General features: G+C 50.3%; 6 protein-coding genes across 6 annotated transcripts; 4 read left to right on the top strand and 2 right to left on the bottom strand.

Annotated features, from left to right (window-relative positions):
* treA (alpha,alpha-trehalase treA) lies at positions 1–3832 on the top strand. The gene is made up of 4 exons (XM_032078982.1): positions 1–411; positions 486–2222; positions 2273–2560; positions 2625–3832. The coding sequence occupies exons 1-4, from the start codon at positions 400–402 to the stop codon at positions 3810–3812; spliced, it is 3225 nt and encodes a 1074-aa protein (XP_031940227.1). The 5' UTR covers positions 1–399; the 3' UTR covers positions 3813–3832.
* Positions 3833–4138: 306 nt separating this feature from the next.
* Positions 4139–5551, top strand: BDV37DRAFT_251516 (mitochondrial carrier domain-containing protein). The gene is made up of 3 exons (XM_032082309.1): positions 4139–4482; positions 4580–4999; positions 5048–5551. Exons 1-3 carry the CDS (start codon positions 4343–4345, stop codon positions 5418–5420), a joined length of 933 nt encoding a protein of 310 aa, XP_031940226.1. The 5' UTR covers positions 4139–4342; the 3' UTR covers positions 5421–5551.
* A 1518-nt stretch (positions 5552–7069) lies between these two features.
* Positions 7070–7888, bottom strand: BDV37DRAFT_284232 (uncharacterized protein; the record flags this gene model as incomplete). Its single annotated transcript, XM_032087460.1, has 2 exons — positions 7070–7417; positions 7475–7888. 2 exons carry the CDS (start codon positions 7886–7888, stop codon positions 7070–7072), a joined length of 762 nt encoding a protein of 253 aa, XP_031940225.1.
* A 233-nt stretch (positions 7889–8121) lies between these two features.
* On the top strand, positions 8122–10515 carry BDV37DRAFT_251507 (ankyrin repeat domain-containing protein). Its single transcript, XM_032082308.1, has 4 exons — positions 8122–8364; positions 8415–9000; positions 9051–10261; positions 10314–10515. The coding sequence occupies exons 1-3, from the start codon at positions 8181–8183 to the stop codon at positions 10189–10191; spliced, it is 1911 nt and encodes a 636-aa protein (XP_031940224.1). The 5' UTR covers positions 8122–8180; the 3' UTR covers positions 10192–10261; positions 10314–10515.
* A 342-nt stretch (positions 10516–10857) lies between these two features.
* BDV37DRAFT_294906 (alkyl/aryl-sulfatase) lies at positions 10858–13044 on the top strand. Its single transcript, XM_032089739.1, has one exon. It carries the CDS (start codon positions 11047–11049, stop codon positions 12925–12927), a length of 1881 nt encoding a protein of 626 aa, XP_031940223.1. The 5' UTR covers positions 10858–11046; the 3' UTR covers positions 12928–13044.
* A 974-nt stretch (positions 13045–14018) lies between these two features.
* On the bottom strand, positions 14019–15550 carry BDV37DRAFT_294902 (alpha-mannosyltransferase). The gene has a single exon (XM_032089738.1). It carries the CDS (start codon positions 15486–15488, stop codon positions 14025–14027), a length of 1464 nt encoding a protein of 487 aa, XP_031940222.1. The 5' UTR covers positions 15489–15550; the 3' UTR covers positions 14019–14024.
* Between the last annotated feature and the right edge of the window lie 2802 nt (positions 15551–18352).

Raw genomic sequence — 18352 nt, 5'->3', positions numbered from 1 at the left:
GCGGATGTGGCTGATTCAACCCCGCAAATTGCTTTCGTTGGTTCATTCACTGGTTCCTTGGCCAATCCAACCCTTGGGTCACGGTGACAAGTCTGTGCGACAATCCTTGGGAAGAGAAAAATACCTCAACGGGGACCCGAGTGCCGTTTAAGTACCTGTTTTGAGTAGTGGCTTTCCAAATCGAACGGCTGGGACGACTGGTAAACTCCGCACCGGTGCTCCAGGATCTGCACCTACGTTCCCGGTCCGGGATACGAATGTGGGGATTTAATCTGCGCCGGGGATACACCCCTCCAGGCTTAAGCTTCTGCCTCTATTTAAGTGCCTTGGTAGTCCTGGACTTTGCTTGCTAGAAAACATTCAATCGAATTTTCTAGTGCTGTCTGAGAGGCACTGACAATGAAACTCAGGGTACGCAGCGGTCTACCACCTCCACTCTCATTAAGGCTCCAAAGAAGAGACCAGAAAAACTGACCAGGCCCTAGAACCTCGCGCCCTGGGCGCTGCTCTTAACAGCAGTCCATGGCCTTCCAAGCCAGGGGACTCGAAGCAAACATACCCCTCGCGTCGCTAAGATCTTAAAGCGGCACGAAGGCCCCAGCAAGGCCGCCGACTCAGACAATGTGTATGAGACGAAATTCGACGGCGTCACTTGGGATGAGGAGAATTGGCTCCTCAAGACAACGACCTTAGACCAGGGCCATTATCAGTCGCGCGGTTCCGTAGCAAATGGCTACCTTGGTATTAATGTTGCCAGTGTTGGCCCCTTCTTTGAGCTTGACGAAGAAGTAGACGGCGATGTCATCAACGGCTGGCCGCTCTTTTCACGACGACAGTCATTCGCAACCATCGCCGGTTTCTTCGATTCCCAACCAGAGATGAACGGTACAAACTTTCCTTGGCTGTCCCAGTATGGATGGGACACAGCGATCAGTGGTGTTCCTCACTGGAGTGGACTGATCCTTGACTTGGGCGATGATGTTTATTTGGACTCCACGGTGGATGATAGTACTATTACTGATTTCCAATCAACATACGACTTCAAAGCTGGTGTCTTATCGTGGTCGTACACTTGGTCGCCTGCGGATAAAGGCTCCTTCCAAATCACCTATCGTCTGTTCGCGAACAAGCTGAACATCACGCAAGCCGTGGTGGATATGGAGATCATTCCGTCCGTCGACGCCGATGCGACCGTGGCGAACGTGTTCGACGGGTACTCGGCGGTACGAACTGACTTTGTCGAATCTGGTCAAGACGACGGTGCGCTCTTTACGGCTGTGCGGCCCTGGGGTATCTCCAACGTCACCGCGTATATCTATGCGAACCTGACCGGATCCGCCAACGTCGACCTTTCAACCCGCACTCTCGTGACTGGGAAGCCTTACGTGAACGGCAACGAGTCCTCCGTCGCGCAAACCGTGCAGGTTAAATTCACCGCGAACGAGCCCGTCCGCATCACCAAGTTCGTCGGCGGAGCCTCGACTGATGCCTTCGCCAACCCCAAACAGACAGCCAAGGAAGCTGCTGCGGCGGCGCTGACAGCGGGCTACACCACTTCTCTGGAGTCGCACGCTTCCGAGTGGGCGAATATCATGCACGAGAACTCGGTCGACCGCTTCACCGACCCAGCTACCGGAAAGCTCCCGGAAGACCAACATGTCATTGACTCGGCCGTCATCGCTGTCACCAACATTTACTACCTGCTGCAGAATACCGTGAGCCAGAACGCCATCGCAGCGGTCTCTAACGCGACTGTCAACGAGACTAGCTTCTCCGTCGGTGGACTCACCTCCGATTCCTATGCTGGTCAAGTCTTCTGGGACGCCGACGTCTGGATGCAACCAGGTCTGGTGGCGTCGCACCCGGAAGCTGCACAGGGCGTGACCAACTACCGAGCTGCCAAATACCAGCAAGCGAAGGACAATGTCAAGACGGCTTTCGCCAGCTCGAAGAACCAAACTCGGTTTGACCCCTCGGCGGCCATCTATCCTTGGACCAGCGGCCGCGTCGGAAACTGCACGGCAACTGGTGCCTGCTTTGACTACCAGTATCACCTGAACGGTGACATTGGACTCTCCATGATCTATCAATGGGTCGCTAGCGGCGATACGGAGTACTTCCAGGAGAAGCATTTCCCGATCTACGACTCGGTGGCGACACTGTATTCCAATCTTGTTGAGCGAAATGGGTCTAGCTGGACCTTGACGAACATGACCGATCCGGTAGCCTTTGCCATCCCCAATCTTCCCGTCGCACTGCTAACAGCTTTCAGGACGAGTACGCAAATCACGTCGATGCAGGTGGCTTTACTATGCCTCTCATCGCTCAGACTCTGGACAATGCCAATATGTTCCGCGAACAGTTTAACCTGGAGCCCAACGACACATGGACCGAGATTTCAGAGAACGTTCTGCTGCTGCGCCAGAACAACGTGACCCTTGAGTACACCTCGATGAATGGTACTGCCGTGGTGAAACAGGCGGATGTCGTCCTCGTTACCTACCCACTGGCCTACGAGAGCGACTACACCGCTGAGATGAGTCTCTCAGACCTCGACTACGTAAGTTCCTCGCTCACCTAAAACAACTGCTTCACGATCGCATACAAATACTGACAATCAAAAGTACGCAAACAAGCAATCGGCCGACGGCCCCGCCATGACCTGGGCGATCTTCTCCATCGTAGCTAGCGACGTCTCCCCATCCGGCTGCTCAGCCTGGACCTACCACCAATACTCCTACGACCCCTACACGCGAGGCCCATTCTTCCAGCTCTCCGAGCAAATGCTCGACAACGCCAGCATCAACGGCGGCACCCACCCAGCCTACCCATTCCTGACCGGCCACGGCGGCGCAAACCAAGTCGTGCTATTCGGATACCTCGGCCTCCGTCTCCTCCCGGACGAAGCAATCCACATCACGCCCAACCTGCCCCCGCAGATCCCCTACGTGAAATACCGAACCTTCTACTGGCGCGGCTGGCCCATCGCCGCCGAGTCCAACTACACCCACACCACGATCCGCCGCGACACCAAAACCGCGCCTCTCTCCACCGCCGACGAACGCTTCCGCAACGCCACAATCCCTGTCCACGTCGGCAGTGACGCAGAAAACGAAACCCACACCCTCCAGCCCACAGGAGCTCCCTTGGTGGTCGCGAACCGCCAAATCGGCACAATCCCCACCATGCAGGGCAACCAAATCCAATGCCAGCCCATCACGTCTCCGGACGAGTACAAGGCAGGCCAGTTCCCCATCTCCGCTAACGACGGCGCTACATCTACGAAATGGCAGCCTGTTTCCTCGAATCTCTCTTCCATCACCGTTACGCTGTCAGATACGCAGATGGCGAATGCCGTGTCCGGGTTCCATTTCGACTGGGCTTCTGCGCCGCCGGTCAATGCCTCGGTGATCTTCCACGAGGAGGCTATTGAGAACCCCGCTTCCGTTTTTGCGTTTGGCGTCCAGGACCAGGGTCAAGATGAGGACGACGAGAAGTTTAGGGTTGTTCTTACTTTGACGGGTATTGAGCCCTCGACGATTTACACGGCCGAGGAGGAGAACCAGATTCGCATCCCCGTTGGAAATACGACTACTGCGCAGCTTAAGGACACTGTGAAGCCGTCGCGGTATGCCACTTTGTTGATTGCTGGGAATCAGGCCCTGGGTGCTGAGCAGGAGGATGCCGGCGCGACGGTGGCGGAGTGGGTGATTCTGAGCCAGGAAGGTGGACAGTCTCAGTCAGCTGCTACTGCGCAGAGGAGGGGCATGAATGTTAGAGATAGAGCTTTGTTGGAGAGACTTTGGAAGTAGTTTTGGTTGCTTGCAGTGTGTGTGATGAGTGTATGACTACTGATAGGCAATGGACTTTCCTATAAGACATCTTGCTATGACAGGATTTTAATGTCACTCTGAAACGAAATATTAGCCGTCGAAGTATGTCCTCGGCCTGCTATCCTACTAGATATAGTAGAGACTACGGAGAACTATCCAGTAGTATATACTATATGCTATATAGTATATGAACGAGGATCCACCCGGGAGATGCCGACGGGCCGGATAGCCCCAATTCTGCCCAATGGGGTTAGGGTTATGGAGCATGCTAAATTAAAACCTCCCAAGATGATTGCTGTCACATCGCATCATCGATCAGACCCCCAAATGAATGCTGACTTGGCGTCAGCAGCGCCCGGACTATTTCGGGACGGTCATGCCCGGGCGTTGCTGGGTGAAAAATCACTTCGCAACGTCCTTCAGCTTCTTCTCCGACAAGCTTCTGCTTCATCCTAGTGTATTATCCTCCACTCCATCCCTCAACTTCCGTTCCGTATCACACCGGCAAGATGAGCGCGACAACAGCCGCTCCCGCTGTGGCCAAATCTGAGCCTCAGAAGCTGACCGGCTTGAACCTCTACTCGCGTTTCGCTTTCGCCGGCGCCGTCTGCTGTTCCGTCACCCACGGTGGCCTCACCCCCGTCGATGTGTAAGTAGCGCCAACTCTTGCGAGGAATCGAAGTGACATCAGCTCGACAAGCAACGGAAAAGTCGCAATGGGGTGACTGACACGTACATCTGCACAGAGTCAAGACCCGTATCCAGCTCGACCCTGTCACCTACAACCGCGGCCTGATCGGTGGCTTCCGCCAGGTCATCCAGAATGAAGGTGCCGGCGCCCTGCTCACCGGCGCTGGCCCTACGTTCGCCGGTTACTTCCTGCAAGGTGCGCTGAAGTTCGGTGGCTACGAGTTCTTCAAGCAGCAGTCGATCAACACGATCGGCTACGAGAATGCCAGAGACAACCGTATCGCCGTTTACTGTGTTTCGTCCGCCTTTGCCGAGTTCTTCGCCGATATAGCCCTCTGCCCGCTCGAGGCCACTCGCATCCGCTTGGTCTCGGAGCCGACCTTTGCCAGTGGCCTTGTCTCTGGCTTCGGCAAGATCGCCCGCCAGGAGGGTCTCGCCGGTTTCTACTCCGGCTTTGGGCCCATCCTGTTCAAGCAGTGCGTCCAATGAAGCGGGATATTTCTCTCATGACTCACATGTGGCAGGGTCCCATACACCATGTCGAAGTTCGTCGTCTACGAGAAAGTCGCCGAGTTCGCCTACGCCAACTTCTTCGACAAGGAGAAGACCAGCGACGGCATGCAGACCGCCATCAACCTTGGTTCTGGTCTGATTGCCGGTTTCGCCGCCGCTATTGTCTCGCAGCCCGCCGATACCATGCTCTCCAAGATCAACAAGACCAAGGGCCTCCCCGGCGAGGGCACGACCAGCAGACTGATCAAGATCGCTAAGGAGCTTGGTCTCCGTGGCTCTTTCAGCGGTATTGGCGCTCGTCTGGTCATGGTTGGTGCTCTGACTGCTGGACAGTTTGCCATCTACGGTAAGTATCGAATGGTTGCATCGTTTGGCGAGCATTGATCGATGATTGCTAACCCTTGTTCTTTTGTAGGTGACCTCAAGAAGGCCATGGGCGCTGTAAGTCACCCCGATGAATCCTGCAGAAAGTGTTACTGACCATTGAACTAGGTTGGAGGTGTCGAGATCGCAAAATAGACGATTGCGACTGATGATGTGTAGAATGGTATACATCAATAGAGCATAGAGGCACTCGTATCTTAATCTACTAGACACATGTACATAACCGTGCACAGGCTGTATCTTAGGAGGTCATAGACTGTGGAAAAGGAAGTTCCGCAATCAACCACTGGAATTGGTTTTAAAGAGCTTGCGTGTGTAAGACTATGCACAAGATCGCGCACCTGCCCCAAGATATAATCATGACTCAGAAGTGGACAATGATTCTAACTATCAGTGCAACCCTATTAGTCAATCTTCTTGCCCTAATTTCTCACCTGCAGTAGTGCAAAAGCACCGACTAACTTGTTGTGGTTGACCCCCACGTTTTACGGGCACGACAGCTCATCGCTATCTCTTTAAATACACGCCTTGAAAGTGTGGTGAATTATGATCGAATAGCCGATACTCTCAAGAAGCAACCCAAATTTCGGCTGGAATGCTGCAAACTCTATGCGGATGTCATCTTGAATATGTCTGACCTCGCTCTGGATGCCCTCGCGGTTAACCCAGCTGTTATCAACTGGCTTCCGGATAAATTCCTTGACAATTCCGAGTTCTTGTTGGCGACACTGAAAAGGAATGTCACCTGTTGGTTTGCTTTCGAATATGACCTGGAGAAGTTTTCCAGCCCGGCGTGGATAACAGCGGCCATGAAATTCACCGAAGCAAACTTCTTTCGCACAGTTAGACCTTTCCGACAGGAATGAGCCCTTATATGCTGTGCCCGCTCTCGACATAGACCCATTATTGCTGCAGCATGCAGGCCCCTCGATTCAAAATGATTTAGAGCTATGCGTAAAAGCTGTCCGGCAAAATCGCAAGGCGCTCGAGTTGGTGTCGAAAGCGTTGAAGGATCATCCAGCCTTTAGGGCCAGGATCAACGATTGCACACCGTGAATAGCCACCGTTGGGCCTAATTTGGTTATGACTCAGGAAGATTTGTTCTCCTTCTTATTCTCGTCACAAGCTCCATATTTCACGAGGAACGGAAGTGAACTATATTACATGTAAGAAGCTCCCTAGTGTATTTGGTCGATTCTCAATTTAGGACGGTTCTTTTTGATGATTGATTCCACTTATTGCGAAGTTACGGTAAAGCGACAAACATAATAGTCGGGGTGTCTCACGCGCTAAGGTTAGTGTAGCAAATCAATCTGGAATGATTTCCACCACATCTAGATCAGCATTAGTTATGCAGGTCAATACTTAATCAGGCAGAAATTAACTCTGTAGATTTAATTCCGGAATCCCCAGATCCCCCGGTACCAAATTCATTCACACAGGACAGCCTATGATACATATATTTGAGAGCCAACTTTCTATCATAGAGAGATATGTGCAGTACATAAATTACATAGCATTTGCAGTAGTTTCTTAAATACAAATGCAGACATGTAAAATTTCAGAATCGCCACCCGAATTCTGCAATATATCACTTCCTTTCCGAGAAAGACAACATCAACCTAGAAAAAAAAAAAAAAAAAAAAAAGTCAATCATACCAGTGCGAGTAACTCCACTCGTTCAGCTTCTTCTCGGCTGACGGTGCGCAAGGCTGTAGATTCAGCTTCCGGTATACGTCCTGAATCCGACTGCATAGTACGGCATCTTCGGTGAACCCATCGCCTTCAAAGTCCGTACATGTCGCGCCACCAAAGATCGAAATCACGATGTCGGTCTCCACCGTCATGCCCCTCGATTCTTTCATCTTAATCCACCCAGAAGAATAGGTATCACCCCACCAGATGATTTCTGGGACATAGTACTCCAGCGAAATTACATGGTGCCCGAATATAAACATTTCGAAATATTCTTCCATCCGCAGACCGTCTGGCCGGGTCTGCGCGCGGGTTAATCAGGAGAGTATCATAGGAGAACCTGGGGAATACATATGTACCGGTATCTCATGGTAGGTATAACTCTCCGTAAAGGCAAAGCAGGAAACAAGGAATCCAATCCTGGGTATAGGCGGCTGCTGGACGAGCATCCGCCGCCAACTTGCTTCAGGTCGAATATACGCTTCCAGCTTCTCAGGTCGCTGGAGCATATCCATGCTGGCCAAGAAGGATGTGTCCGAGGTGAAGAAACCCGGAAACAGCTTTGCCAATAAGGGATTTTGTACTTTTGTACTCGCAGATGAAGGCTGGATCGGGATGAAAAAGAGCGCTTTTTGGATAGCAACTGATTCTTGAATGATGCTGTGCCAGGTACGGCATGTTCGCTGAGCTGTGAGAAGAGTTTGCGTGTCGAGCTGTAGTAGGATAAGCTCGAGAAGCTCGAATGTCGAGAGTACCTTTGCCGGGGCCGCCATTCTGTGCATTGATTCCCTTGGATGCCAGCCCTTCCGGTTCGCGGATGAAGTGACGGTGTTTTGACAGGCTATATCTATGCCAAGCCGCGTTCTAATTGGTCATTTAAGTGCTCCTTGGCATTGCTTGGTTGTGAATCATTTCATTGTGCTCTTAATAGAGCTGCTTAGTCTCTTGCTTTCCTTGGAAATGTAGGCAGCGACACTGGCGCCTATCACGCCAAGAAAAGTGGGGGGAGCGGCGTCTGGTATTTGAGTAAACTGGATACAAAGCTTCTCAACATCATGCATAACAATGTCGTTCAATAATAACAGCCATACGGTTAGTTGGCTCTGCCCGGGGGACGCCACGGCAGAGAGGCAAAACAGCTTGAGCTGCGAACGAATAGGGACCTTGGGAACCTGGTTCTTAGGAGACAGACTTACGCAAGAATGGATCAACGGCTCTGGTCCACAGCTTTTGTGGGCTTACGGACCGGGTAAGAAAGGCACAATACTGCCAGATATGAGAGTGCTAACAGCCAGCCAGCTGCAACTGGAAAGACATACATCAGCTCCCTTGTTGTGGATCATGTCCGCTCAGAGGAGAACCGCTCAGGAGTCGCGGTATACTATTTTGATGACAACCATCCGCAATATAACGTCGCGGACTTTGGTATTGCATTTCCTTCGTTATCCAGACAGCTCGCTGCCCAACTGACCGACTCTACTGCTGAAACCTTCTATCGAGCAGAAGAGCGCTCTCCCCCCTCTCTCGACGACGGTAAACGTATTGGTTTCTGGAACCTGATTCAGTCGCTTTTTGGCTCTATCTTCGTGGTCTTTGATGGTGTTAATGCCTCTGAACATGCACTGAAGAAAATGCTCGTCCATATTGGGGCCAATAATACCCAGGATTCTCGTTTGCACATTCTCATAACCAGTCGTTACCCGCCACCCCGTTCACTTCTCCGAGCCTACGAATTGCCAACCATAGTAACGAGGGCAAGCGAGGATGATCTCATGTCTTTCATGGTGCACGAAATTGACGATGTATCTGCCGAGAAAAACCCATCTGCAATACCCAAAGACGTCCGTGAAAGTATGCTCAATGTTATAGAAATGTTGGACGGCGTGTATGTGTTCTCGCCCTTATCTTGACTCCACGGTGTTAATACCAAGGAAGATTTCCACCGCTACCTCGGCAAAGAGATATGTCAGAGGCATTGGACGAACTAGCTCAAGTTCTATCTAATGATCCCCCTTCAACAAAATACAAGAAGCTTAGCCAGCTAGCATTGGCTCATTTAGCAAAAGCAGAACACGGACAAAATACCCTTCAGGTGCTATACCTAGTGTCCACACTAGAAGAGCTAGGCTACACGCCGACAATACCACAAGTTGTCGACTACCTACCTTTTCTCGGAATACATAAAACAGAGGACAGTCGCTACACCTCCGATGACATCGCAAATATGTGTGCTGGCTTGGTCTCTTTCAGCACCAGTATCAAAGTGATGCGAATCCAGTCCTCTATTCTGCAAAGTCATTTGCGTGAAGAAGCTGCCAAGCACAAAACTAAAGGGACGATGCTTCGTGCCGCCATGTCCTACCTATCACAGGAAGAGTTCCAGGGCGGAGCCTGTAGTTCGTCAGCGAGTCTAAAGCAGCGATTCCAAGCCCATCCTTTCCTGCCATACGCTGCACGAATCATTTCAGTCTATACGTCCAGAGTACCTCACCGACAGGAAGAGCTTGACGCCTTCCTACGGTTCGCATCACAAAGTGGCTCCATCGACTCCTACCTTCAGGCAGCAGGGGCCTGGCCGTATCAGGATGATGGCAGCTATGACGAGCTTGAAAGGTCTGAGCAGCGCTGGCAGTATTTCCCGCGTGGTTATGGACCGCTCCATGTTGCTGCCCATATTGTGGGTGGCCGTGTCTTTATCAAGGCACTACTCGAACAGGGCGAGGACGTCGAGGCAAAATCAAAGAACGGACAGACGGCGTTACATATTGCTGCAGGGATTGAAGATGAGACTGAAACGGCGAGGACTCTTCTTGAACATGGGGCAAATGTGTCGGCAGTTGATGTCGATCTGGAGACGCCGCTGTCTATTGCTGTTGTCGAGGGGGGTTTGGAGACGGTAAAGCTACTTGTCGAGTCTGGTGCTGATGTTGGGAATCTGGATACATCTGTACTTGCGGAATGTGCTGAGAGGCGAGATGTTGTTGAGTATTTGACCGGTATGGGCGTAAATATGCCAGATGTTGAGGTGGGGGATGAGGAGGAAGATGATTATGAGGACTGGATGCTTGCGGAATAGGGTATATGCAAGCACCCCTTGACTATGAACTTAGAATGGTATGTGCGAGTCACTTAGTGTCACTTCGGGGGTAAGTGGGCATTGAATCAATTGCTGTCAACGAGCCTAGTCTGACCGACCAGATGAATATACCCCTATCTAGGAACGCAGTAGAACCGTGGGACCCCGTAGGGACGACTATACTATCTACCATGGCCATATTATATTACGGTACCTTACAGCAGCATTGTCTCAGTCTCCGACGAAGAATATATGCCGGAAGATACCTCTGGCTTTGCTGTAGGATCCTGTACAGCTTGAGCAGGGTCGGGATGTGAATCTGCGTGAACATCCATTCCAATAGTGCAACACGATACAACTACAACGCATACAGTCTACAAACCTTAGGTATAAATTCATAAGTTGTTCCTGTGTCTTAATTCCAAAATATAAACAACTGTCACTGCTTACGAGCATCGTTGGTTCCGTCGGGGCGGAATGCAACCCTACGTCACTCCTGACTAAACCACTCGATCCATTCTTTGGTTCGCGAACAGAATGGTTGACTAGAAGGAATACTCTCCGAGACTTACAGCGCGGGGTATATAAGGTCTAGATTGTCTTTTAATTTTCTTGCAGGATTCTGAGGCGTATTTGCTGATTGTCGGGTATCCTGGACCTACCTTTGCCATTTCACTGACGAGCGCGCTCTAAAAGGGATCCCAATTTCGAGGAGAACAAGTAGAAGAGGGGTCTAGGCTAGAAAAGAACGGCCAGTGTGTCAGTTCATATCGACAACCATTGACAACGGATCTTCTTTGGCCTTCGATCATTTCCAGGACCATTCTGCAGTTCCAGTGATATTTGCTTGTAATCATGTCTTCAACATCCTATCCACCTGAGGACCCTACGGACAGCGCAAATGCCTCTCGAGGACTGATAACCAGTCTAGAGCCCTGCGTGGTCTACTCTGACACCAACCCAACCCGGGCCATCTGGGATAACGACTCCTTCGGCTTCTTATCAGAGGAGCACGCTCCCCAGTTCGCAAATCCGTCGCTGTGGAGACAGTCTCAACTCTGCCACAAGCAGGGTCTCTTCAAAGTTCGGGATGGAATTTACCAAGTCCGCGGACTAGACCTCTCTAACATTACTTTCATCGAGTGTCCGAATACAAAAGGCGTGGCTGTTATTGACCCGCTGACCTGCATCGAAACCGCCAAGAAGGCCCTGGGCCTGTACCAAGCCCAGTTTCCGGATCGGGTTATCAAAGCCCTCATCTACACGCATTCTCATGTAGACCACTTCGGCGGAGCTAAAGCCATTGCAGACGCCGCTGCCGAGGGTCTGAAGGTGTACGCGCCCCATGGATTTCTGGAACATGCAGTGAGCGAGAACGTCTATTCGGGGAACGCCATGGGCCGTCGTGCGGTCTACATGTATGGCGAGTCTCTCCCACGACAGCGGGACGGCCAAATCGGCTGCGGGCTGGGTCTCACTGTTTCAATGGGTGTATCGGGATTGATTCCACCCACGACTAGCATCAACCAGACGGGGGAGGAGATCATCGTAGACGACGATCTGGAAATTGAATGTCAGCTAACTCCAGGAACGGAGGCGCCGGCTGAGATGAACATGTATTTCCCGCAGTATAACGCTCTGTGCATGGCTGAAAACGCCACTCACACTCTCCACAACATCCAAACCCTGAGAGGGGCCTTGGTACGCGACGCCCGTGTCTGGGCTAAATACCTCGATGAAGCGATCGTTCGCTATGGGAAGGACGCCGATGTCGTATTCTCCAGCCATCACTGGCCTACATGGGACAACGTGAACGTCAATGACTTCCTGACCAAGCAGCGCGATCTATACGCCTATCTACATAACGAAACTCTCCGTCTTCTCAACATGGGCCAAACTGGCATAGAAATAGCCGAAAAATTCCACCTCCCTCCATCCTTGAACAACACCTGGAGCGCGCGCGGCTACTACGGGTCAATCAGCCACAACGTGAAGGCCATCTATAACCGTTACATGGGCTGGTTCGACGGAAACCCAGCTCACCTATGGGAACACCCCCCGGTGGAATCCGCAACGCGCTACGTGAAATGCATGGGCGGGATAGAGAAAGTGATCGACCTGGGCAAAGAGTTCGCGGACGAGGGTGACCTTCGTTTCGCCGCAACGCTCCTGAACCACGCCGTGTATGCTGACCAAAACAACGACCGGGCCAGAAACGAGCTCGCATCCGTCTATCGCAAACTGGGCTACGGCGCGGAAAACGGCGTCTGGCGTAACTTCTACCTGACGGGGGCGCGCGAGCTGGAACCCCGGAATAAACCGCAGGGGTCCCAGCTATCCATGTCGGCTGAGCTGTTGATGGCGCTTGATTTGGAGCAATTGTTCGACACGTTTGCCATGCGGGTAGAGGGACCGAAAGCATGGGATCGGTCGTTCACGATTGACTTCATGATCGCGGACATGCACAGGGGTTGGCATTTGAATTTGAGTAATGGTGCCCTGACTGGCCATGAAATCGAGTACCGGGAGCCAAGGGATGCGACGGGGTCGTCTTTGGTGATTTGGCTGACGCATAAGGATCTAGTTGCTTTAGCAGCTAGAGACCGAAAGAACCTAGACGGCCTCACTACGACCGGAGACGTGAAATGTTGGGCGACGCTGGCGTCGTTGCTCACCGCACCTGACCCTGCTTTTGCGATTGTGACCCCTAGTGCGATCTATAGTTCATCTGCCTAAGGTGGGAAATTTATTTCATGCTGCTATGCTTCACAGGATTCACATACCAATGTTGGGCCTCTGTCTTTAACATCTGTCAAATTCTGGTTATATGTAGTTCCGTTAGTTGGAGATTCCGGATGTATCATCAAAATGTGTACTGTGCATAATCTGGATAATACATAATAGCGTTCCCAGTGTCGATAGCAAGACTATCACCTACATAGACATCGCAGAAGACGATTGATGCCGAATAAATCGAACACAAGACCATTCCAGGAAAACTGTACAGGTCGCCAGGGAGGCACGGGAAGAAGAAACTTTTTCGAGGTTCGGCCACCGGGTCGTCTCAGTCTCCCCGGGCGCTGTACAGCATGCGCGCAAACGTTTGGCCATTTCCTTTAGTGATGAAGGACAGACCTGGCGGTACTAAGTTACTTGCACGACGGCTCACCCGAGTCTATGACACGACGACGGATCTACTAAGTGATACAGAATACTTCCTGGACGCCGGCACTTCAAGTCAATTATGAAACTCAGAAAATAATTATTGTCCATTCACAACTCCAGATATTTGTAGCCTAGACAAGTAAAGTCACACATGATATTGTTCAGTCGTGACAGACGTTTACAAATCAGGTGTCAGACTGATATTTTAGCCTCGTCCAAGACCCGCAGTAAGTCATAGCAACCTGCTTCCCTTCGGTACAGAGTGATATGTAACCCTGATTTATGCAGTATGCAATAGGGGACTGGATCAGTAAGTTACCTCGAATAGAAGGTGGCTTCAATGTATAGAGCGATAATAGTAAACATAGGCATGGATCTAGACTGGATTCCTCAAATAGGCATTTATTATCGAGTCCGGCTATTATTCCTTTTCATACTAGCTGTTACGTTAACTAAATCGAGAATTCGGGAGACGACTATCTCACTGAAAGAAATAGCAGGCAGAATGGTTTTATGAATAGTAAATCCAGGGAAGAGATGTATATAAATCGGGAGAATGCCATAAGTGCCTAGATACATATCTGAACCCGTCTTTCCATCCTCCTCACACCCTCTATATGACTGCTGTATAGGACGATAGTGCTAGCCTAGTTGTTATTGGGATTCGATCAAGCATCTGTAAACGTATAAAGCTGCGTTGACGGGCTTTCAAACACAGCATCCCAGTGCTTGGTAACTGACTCGCATAACCCAACCTTTGTCTTCCAGGATTCAAACGCATGCTCCAGGGTGCATGTAACGGTCTTAGTCTCTTCCCAAATAGCTCGTTCCGCATCAAATCCAAGCCGTTTGAGCGTATCCTCTTTGGAAGTATAAGCTCGGCCAGGTTGACCGTCCTCGTCCCGGGTTTTTCTGCTAAATAGGTCCTCTCCAGCATTGAACTTCGGGCTATGTGCATGCACCCAGTAGCCGCGAGGCGCTTTAGCAACAGACTCATCTCTCACTCGCCACCGGCCCTGGCGTGTAAGTTCGTAGTCCTCTATGGGATCCGCGTGGAGCATGGCAGCGCCTAACACGCCCCCATCAGGTGCAGGGTGCCCCAAATCCACTACCTTTTCACTGACGGTATAAAAGTTCTCACCAAGCGCACTCGCAGCTAGAATGAAGGTATCCTTATCACCTTCACCCGGGGCTCCTTGGGAGATCATTCTATAATAATAGGATGCATGATAGTTATAGTAGGCAGAGAGCAAGATAGTCATATAATGCGTCTTTTTTGAGATCAAAAACATGCCGGCCTCAGTGGACTGTCGGGTTGTCGTAGCGATTATGGCTTGGCGAGAAATGTTGTAGTACGTGGGAGATACTGTATAAGACCAGAAGTCAGGCCAGGTAACAAGACCCGTGGAAGTAAATGGCTTGGAGGTCAATAGGCTGGTAGGGTCATATAGAAAAAAGCAGTCTGCATCCATCCAGATCACATCCTGAAATGACGAGAATAAAATCGAGAATGTCTTCAGTTGAAAATGTTCGAGGTTGTGTTTTCCCTCATTGGGGCCTGTGAAAACTTCGGAAAGGACGACACATTTCGCATTCAGCGAGGGTAGAACTACCTCACATATGTACGGTTCATACTCGATCCAGTCTTTGACAAAAAGCTCTACCGGCAGCCTCGCGCCGGTTCGTCGCAGCAAGCGCAGAAATATGATGAACGTAGGAAGATACTTTCCCCCGGCGGACGAAACAATGCCTTTGGTTCCCCTTATATAGGCACGTTCGACCCGAGTGTTTCGAATGGCTTGCACAAAGCCGTCGTGGGCTACCTGCATTGGCTCTACAAACCCTTCAGGATCAACGAGATAGTTCTTTTGTGGTGCACTGATGATCGAACTGAATCTATGCAACCCTGCGTTGCTGTGTAATGCGGGTGGAGAACATTGAGGCCTGTGTTCCTCGAGCAAAGGATACAGATGATGCGAAAGCTGAGCCCGAGTATCGCGAAGTGGAGTGCTCGAGAGGGGGCCAGAGTGCAGACTCCCTTTCCAGAAGATGGATGTGCTTAAAATGATGGCAGCCACCAGACATCTCGCCATGACTTTCATCCTGATGCTGCGCTTTCCAATATTCCACATAGTTCGGATAATGACCTGGGACGTGTCAAGCGTCCGACGCAACAACAAGAGCAGGATAAGCAACACAAGGGCCCAACGAGTCTCTTACACCCTGAGGTAGTTAATTTCGAAACCGATAGTCCACCACAAAGGAAACATCAGGCCCATGAGGGGCGCTGACCAGGGATGCGCATCCATCCATTGTCTCATCCCGCCTTTAGCGTGAGCACACAAGACTCAACCTAACCGGACGATTATCAACAAGCTCGTCATTCCTGAGCAAAGCGCAGATAGTCTACAGTAATCTCGGTACTGTGTACTTCACCTCCAACTACCTGTCCATGTGTATATCTCTAAAAATAAAGAAGCATCTCCGAACGCAGTACTCCGTATATGTGATTCAGACGGAGAAAATGTAAAGCCAATGGGAATATGGGCATAGGGGCCCTAACGCACAGCACCAGCCCGAGGTGCCGCCGCATTTAGTGTAGCGGCTAGGGTTGCGCGCCGTACCTTATAGGGTAAACGCCGAGCGATCACAATACTAAGTATGAACTCCCTAACTTTAGGGCCGAGGCGCCTCCGGACCAGGCTACCACTCTACGTCTTCCCTAATCCCAGAAATCTAAAATACCCCCCGTTGGAATGCTCGGTACACGGGCTGCCTTTAAAGACAATGGGAGGTAAGTTTCCCGGTTATCACGCCGTCTAATGAATCTCAACACAACCCACCGCCGGTTACTAGGAAACCGCTGACAGGAGGATGTTATTTCTTATTTCTTTGTTTCTTTTCCTTTTTCTTTCCTAAAAATATAATAATAATAATAATAATAATAATAATGGAGCCAATAAGTGACGCAAATTAATGTAACATCAATAGGTCTTGGCGTTGGACGAGCACGATAAATGTTATTGGTAGATGTTCAGATGACAGGTTTCGAGTCTCCGTAGAGTACAATGGAGGGGGTTTATCTCCACTGAAAATGGTGCTATTAAATGGGCCACTACTCCGCACTGTACGGAGTCTGTCGTAGTCCATTCAGCGTATCTTACTGAAATGATATCTTGCCACTACAGCTCGCTTAAAAGTTCTCGTATATATCCGCTTTCCTATCCAAACCCCGAAAGTTCAGAGACCGTGAAGAACATGCCCAGTCCCAGAACATTTGCCAACGGTCCCCAGAGTCACTTGCGGTTGGACGGATTCAGAGCCTAGAGCAATCTATCCAGCGGATATACGGCTCGCTAGTGTACTGACAGGAACGGCTGGCTTGCTAGCGTACTCGGTAATAGTTTCCATAGAGATTGTCTGGGGTATTGGGAGACATGTTTGCTGTAATCTCTTCTAATTAAGCACGGATCAGGGTTGCCAAAGACATTAGAGCGACCGCGGATTTATATTCTGTTCACAGCTAGGCTTCTTGAACGACTACCATTCTTTAGAAATAATTAGAATGGCTTCCCGGCATAAAATAGGAAAAATAAGTTTCCTTCGTCCTCACCTGGTCGGTTCGACGTCAAAAAAAGAGTCTTTCATTCGCGGCCGATGGGCGGAACAAATAGCCATGACTCCTGAACAAGTGTGCATCGCTCCTACCCGCAATTATCTCTCACTTCTTGATGCTTCCATCTGGTGTGGGTTATAAGTGAGTAGGATAATAACGTATTCAAGCGGTGGTCCAACTCTACACACTCGTGGAGAGACAAGGTAAATCTAGACCAGCAGTCATGCTCTCATTGGGTTCTTACTACGTATAGGAAATGGCTTGGAAGCAAAGTCTTATGAGATGGGACCCAGTGTACAACTTTTGTTCTCACGTAGGCTCGACCGTAGAGGTCAAATTTTTCGTGTCCGTTGGGCTTTCGGCGGTGGGGCTTTCATACTCAAAGCAAAGCGTTGAGTGAGAGAAGGCTGCGAGGAGCTATTGCATCAATCTGAGAGTCTCAGCCTCATGGGGTACTGGAGGTGTCGCTGCTTGGTCTGAGCCCCTGCATAAAGGGTTTCTCACCAGGATGCTAGCTAGGATGGAAGTACTCATAGTGGAGACTAGAAGCAAACAGTTGAGTTTCATACTCCGTTTGTCCAGTACTTTTGTCCACATTGTGAGCCCACTAAAGTGGGCCATAACACTAGGAGTTTGGGCCACTCATGCAGTTACCCAGAACGGGAGGCGGAAAGCAAATCGAGACATGGAGCTGCTGTTATTAAACGAGTTCTCAGCGTCGACATCCACTACGGCTATAAACTCCCCAACATAGTCAAGCCGCAGCGCTAAAGGTTGACTATCTGGTTAGGTCACATCACTTGTTAGCTATAAGGAGCGAACGAGACTGTCAAAAGACTAATTCGGGATGACTGTTACTCCAACCTGTGCACTCTCGGCCACATTGGTGAATACTATGTTGTTGTTGTTGTTGTTGTTGCCCGCCTGCCAGCAGGATCAGACGGTGCTAGGCCTGCGGCTTTGAACATGATACATATATTGTCGAAAGCCCTATCAGTTAGAATTGGCCTGATGCTAATCGACGGTGATGTTGTAGCACAAGAGCACATGTACAGCTCCGCGATATCCCGAGAAGTTAACTATGGCCTGCACATTGAAACGAAGCTATAAGAGGAACAAAATAAACAAGTAACGGAAAAAGTACGAAAGAGTAAAGGAGCAAGGAAATAAACCAAGAGAGAAAATAGTCATGGTATGTATTTCTCGTCCTATGGAGAATAATGCTCGAACGTTGTCTCAAGAATGTCGGTACACTCAAGATTGCTAACAGTCGATGAAGTATCCATGAAGCCATAGACACAGTGATCTGGAAACCCTATTTCTGCGATATAGCATTTCCTTGTCATGTCGTACGGTCATTCTATACTCCCACGGCCCATA

The sequence above is a fragment of the Aspergillus pseudonomiae genome (genome assembly GCF_009193645.1).
Source record: "Aspergillus pseudonomiae strain CBS 119388 unplaced genomic scaffold BDV37scaffold_45, whole genome shotgun sequence".
NCBI classification, from domain to species: domain Eukaryota; kingdom Fungi; phylum Ascomycota; class Eurotiomycetes; order Eurotiales; family Aspergillaceae; genus Aspergillus; species Aspergillus pseudonomiae.
The sequence above is the reverse complement of the archived record's forward strand: the minus strand, read 5'-3'. Positions and strand labels throughout refer to the sequence as shown.

Bases quoted from the DNA above. Each gene is read 5' to 3' on its own strand.
- treA (XM_032078982.1), top strand. The intron at 2,223-2,272 runs GTAGCCTTTGCC...AACAGCTTTCAG, and splicing joins TGACGAACATGACCGATCCG to GACGAGTACGCAAATCACGT. The intron at 2,561-2,624 runs GTAAGTTCCTCG...GACAATCAAAAG, and splicing joins GTCTCTCAGACCTCGACTAC to TACGCAAACAAGCAATCGGC.
- BDV37DRAFT_251516 (XM_032082309.1), top strand. From the start codon at position 4,343: ATGAGCGCGACAACAGCCGCTCCCGCTGTGGCCAAATCTGAGCCTCAG. The intron at 4,483-4,579 runs GTAAGTAGCGCC...ACATCTGCACAG, and splicing joins GGCCTCACCCCCGTCGATGT to AGTCAAGACCCGTATCCAGC. The intron at 5,000-5,047 runs GTGCGTCCAATG...CACATGTGGCAG, and splicing joins GGGCCCATCCTGTTCAAGCA to GGTCCCATACACCATGTCGA.
- BDV37DRAFT_251507 (XM_032082308.1), top strand. From the start codon at position 8,181: ATGTCGTTCAATAATAACAGCCATACGGTTAGTTGGCTCTGCCCGGGG. The intron at 8,365-8,414 runs GTAAGAAAGGCA...ACAGCCAGCCAG, and splicing joins TTTGTGGGCTTACGGACCGG to CTGCAACTGGAAAGACATAC. The intron at 9,001-9,050 runs GTATGTGTTCTC...ATACCAAGGAAG, and splicing joins ATAGAAATGTTGGACGGCGT to ATTTCCACCGCTACCTCGGC.
- BDV37DRAFT_294906 (XM_032089739.1), top strand. From the start codon at position 11,047: ATGTCTTCAACATCCTATCCACCTGAGGACCCTACGGACAGCGCAAAT.
- BDV37DRAFT_294902 (XM_032089738.1), bottom strand. From the start codon at position 15,488: ATGTGGAATATTGGAAAGCGCAGCATCAGGATGAAAGTCATGGCGAGA.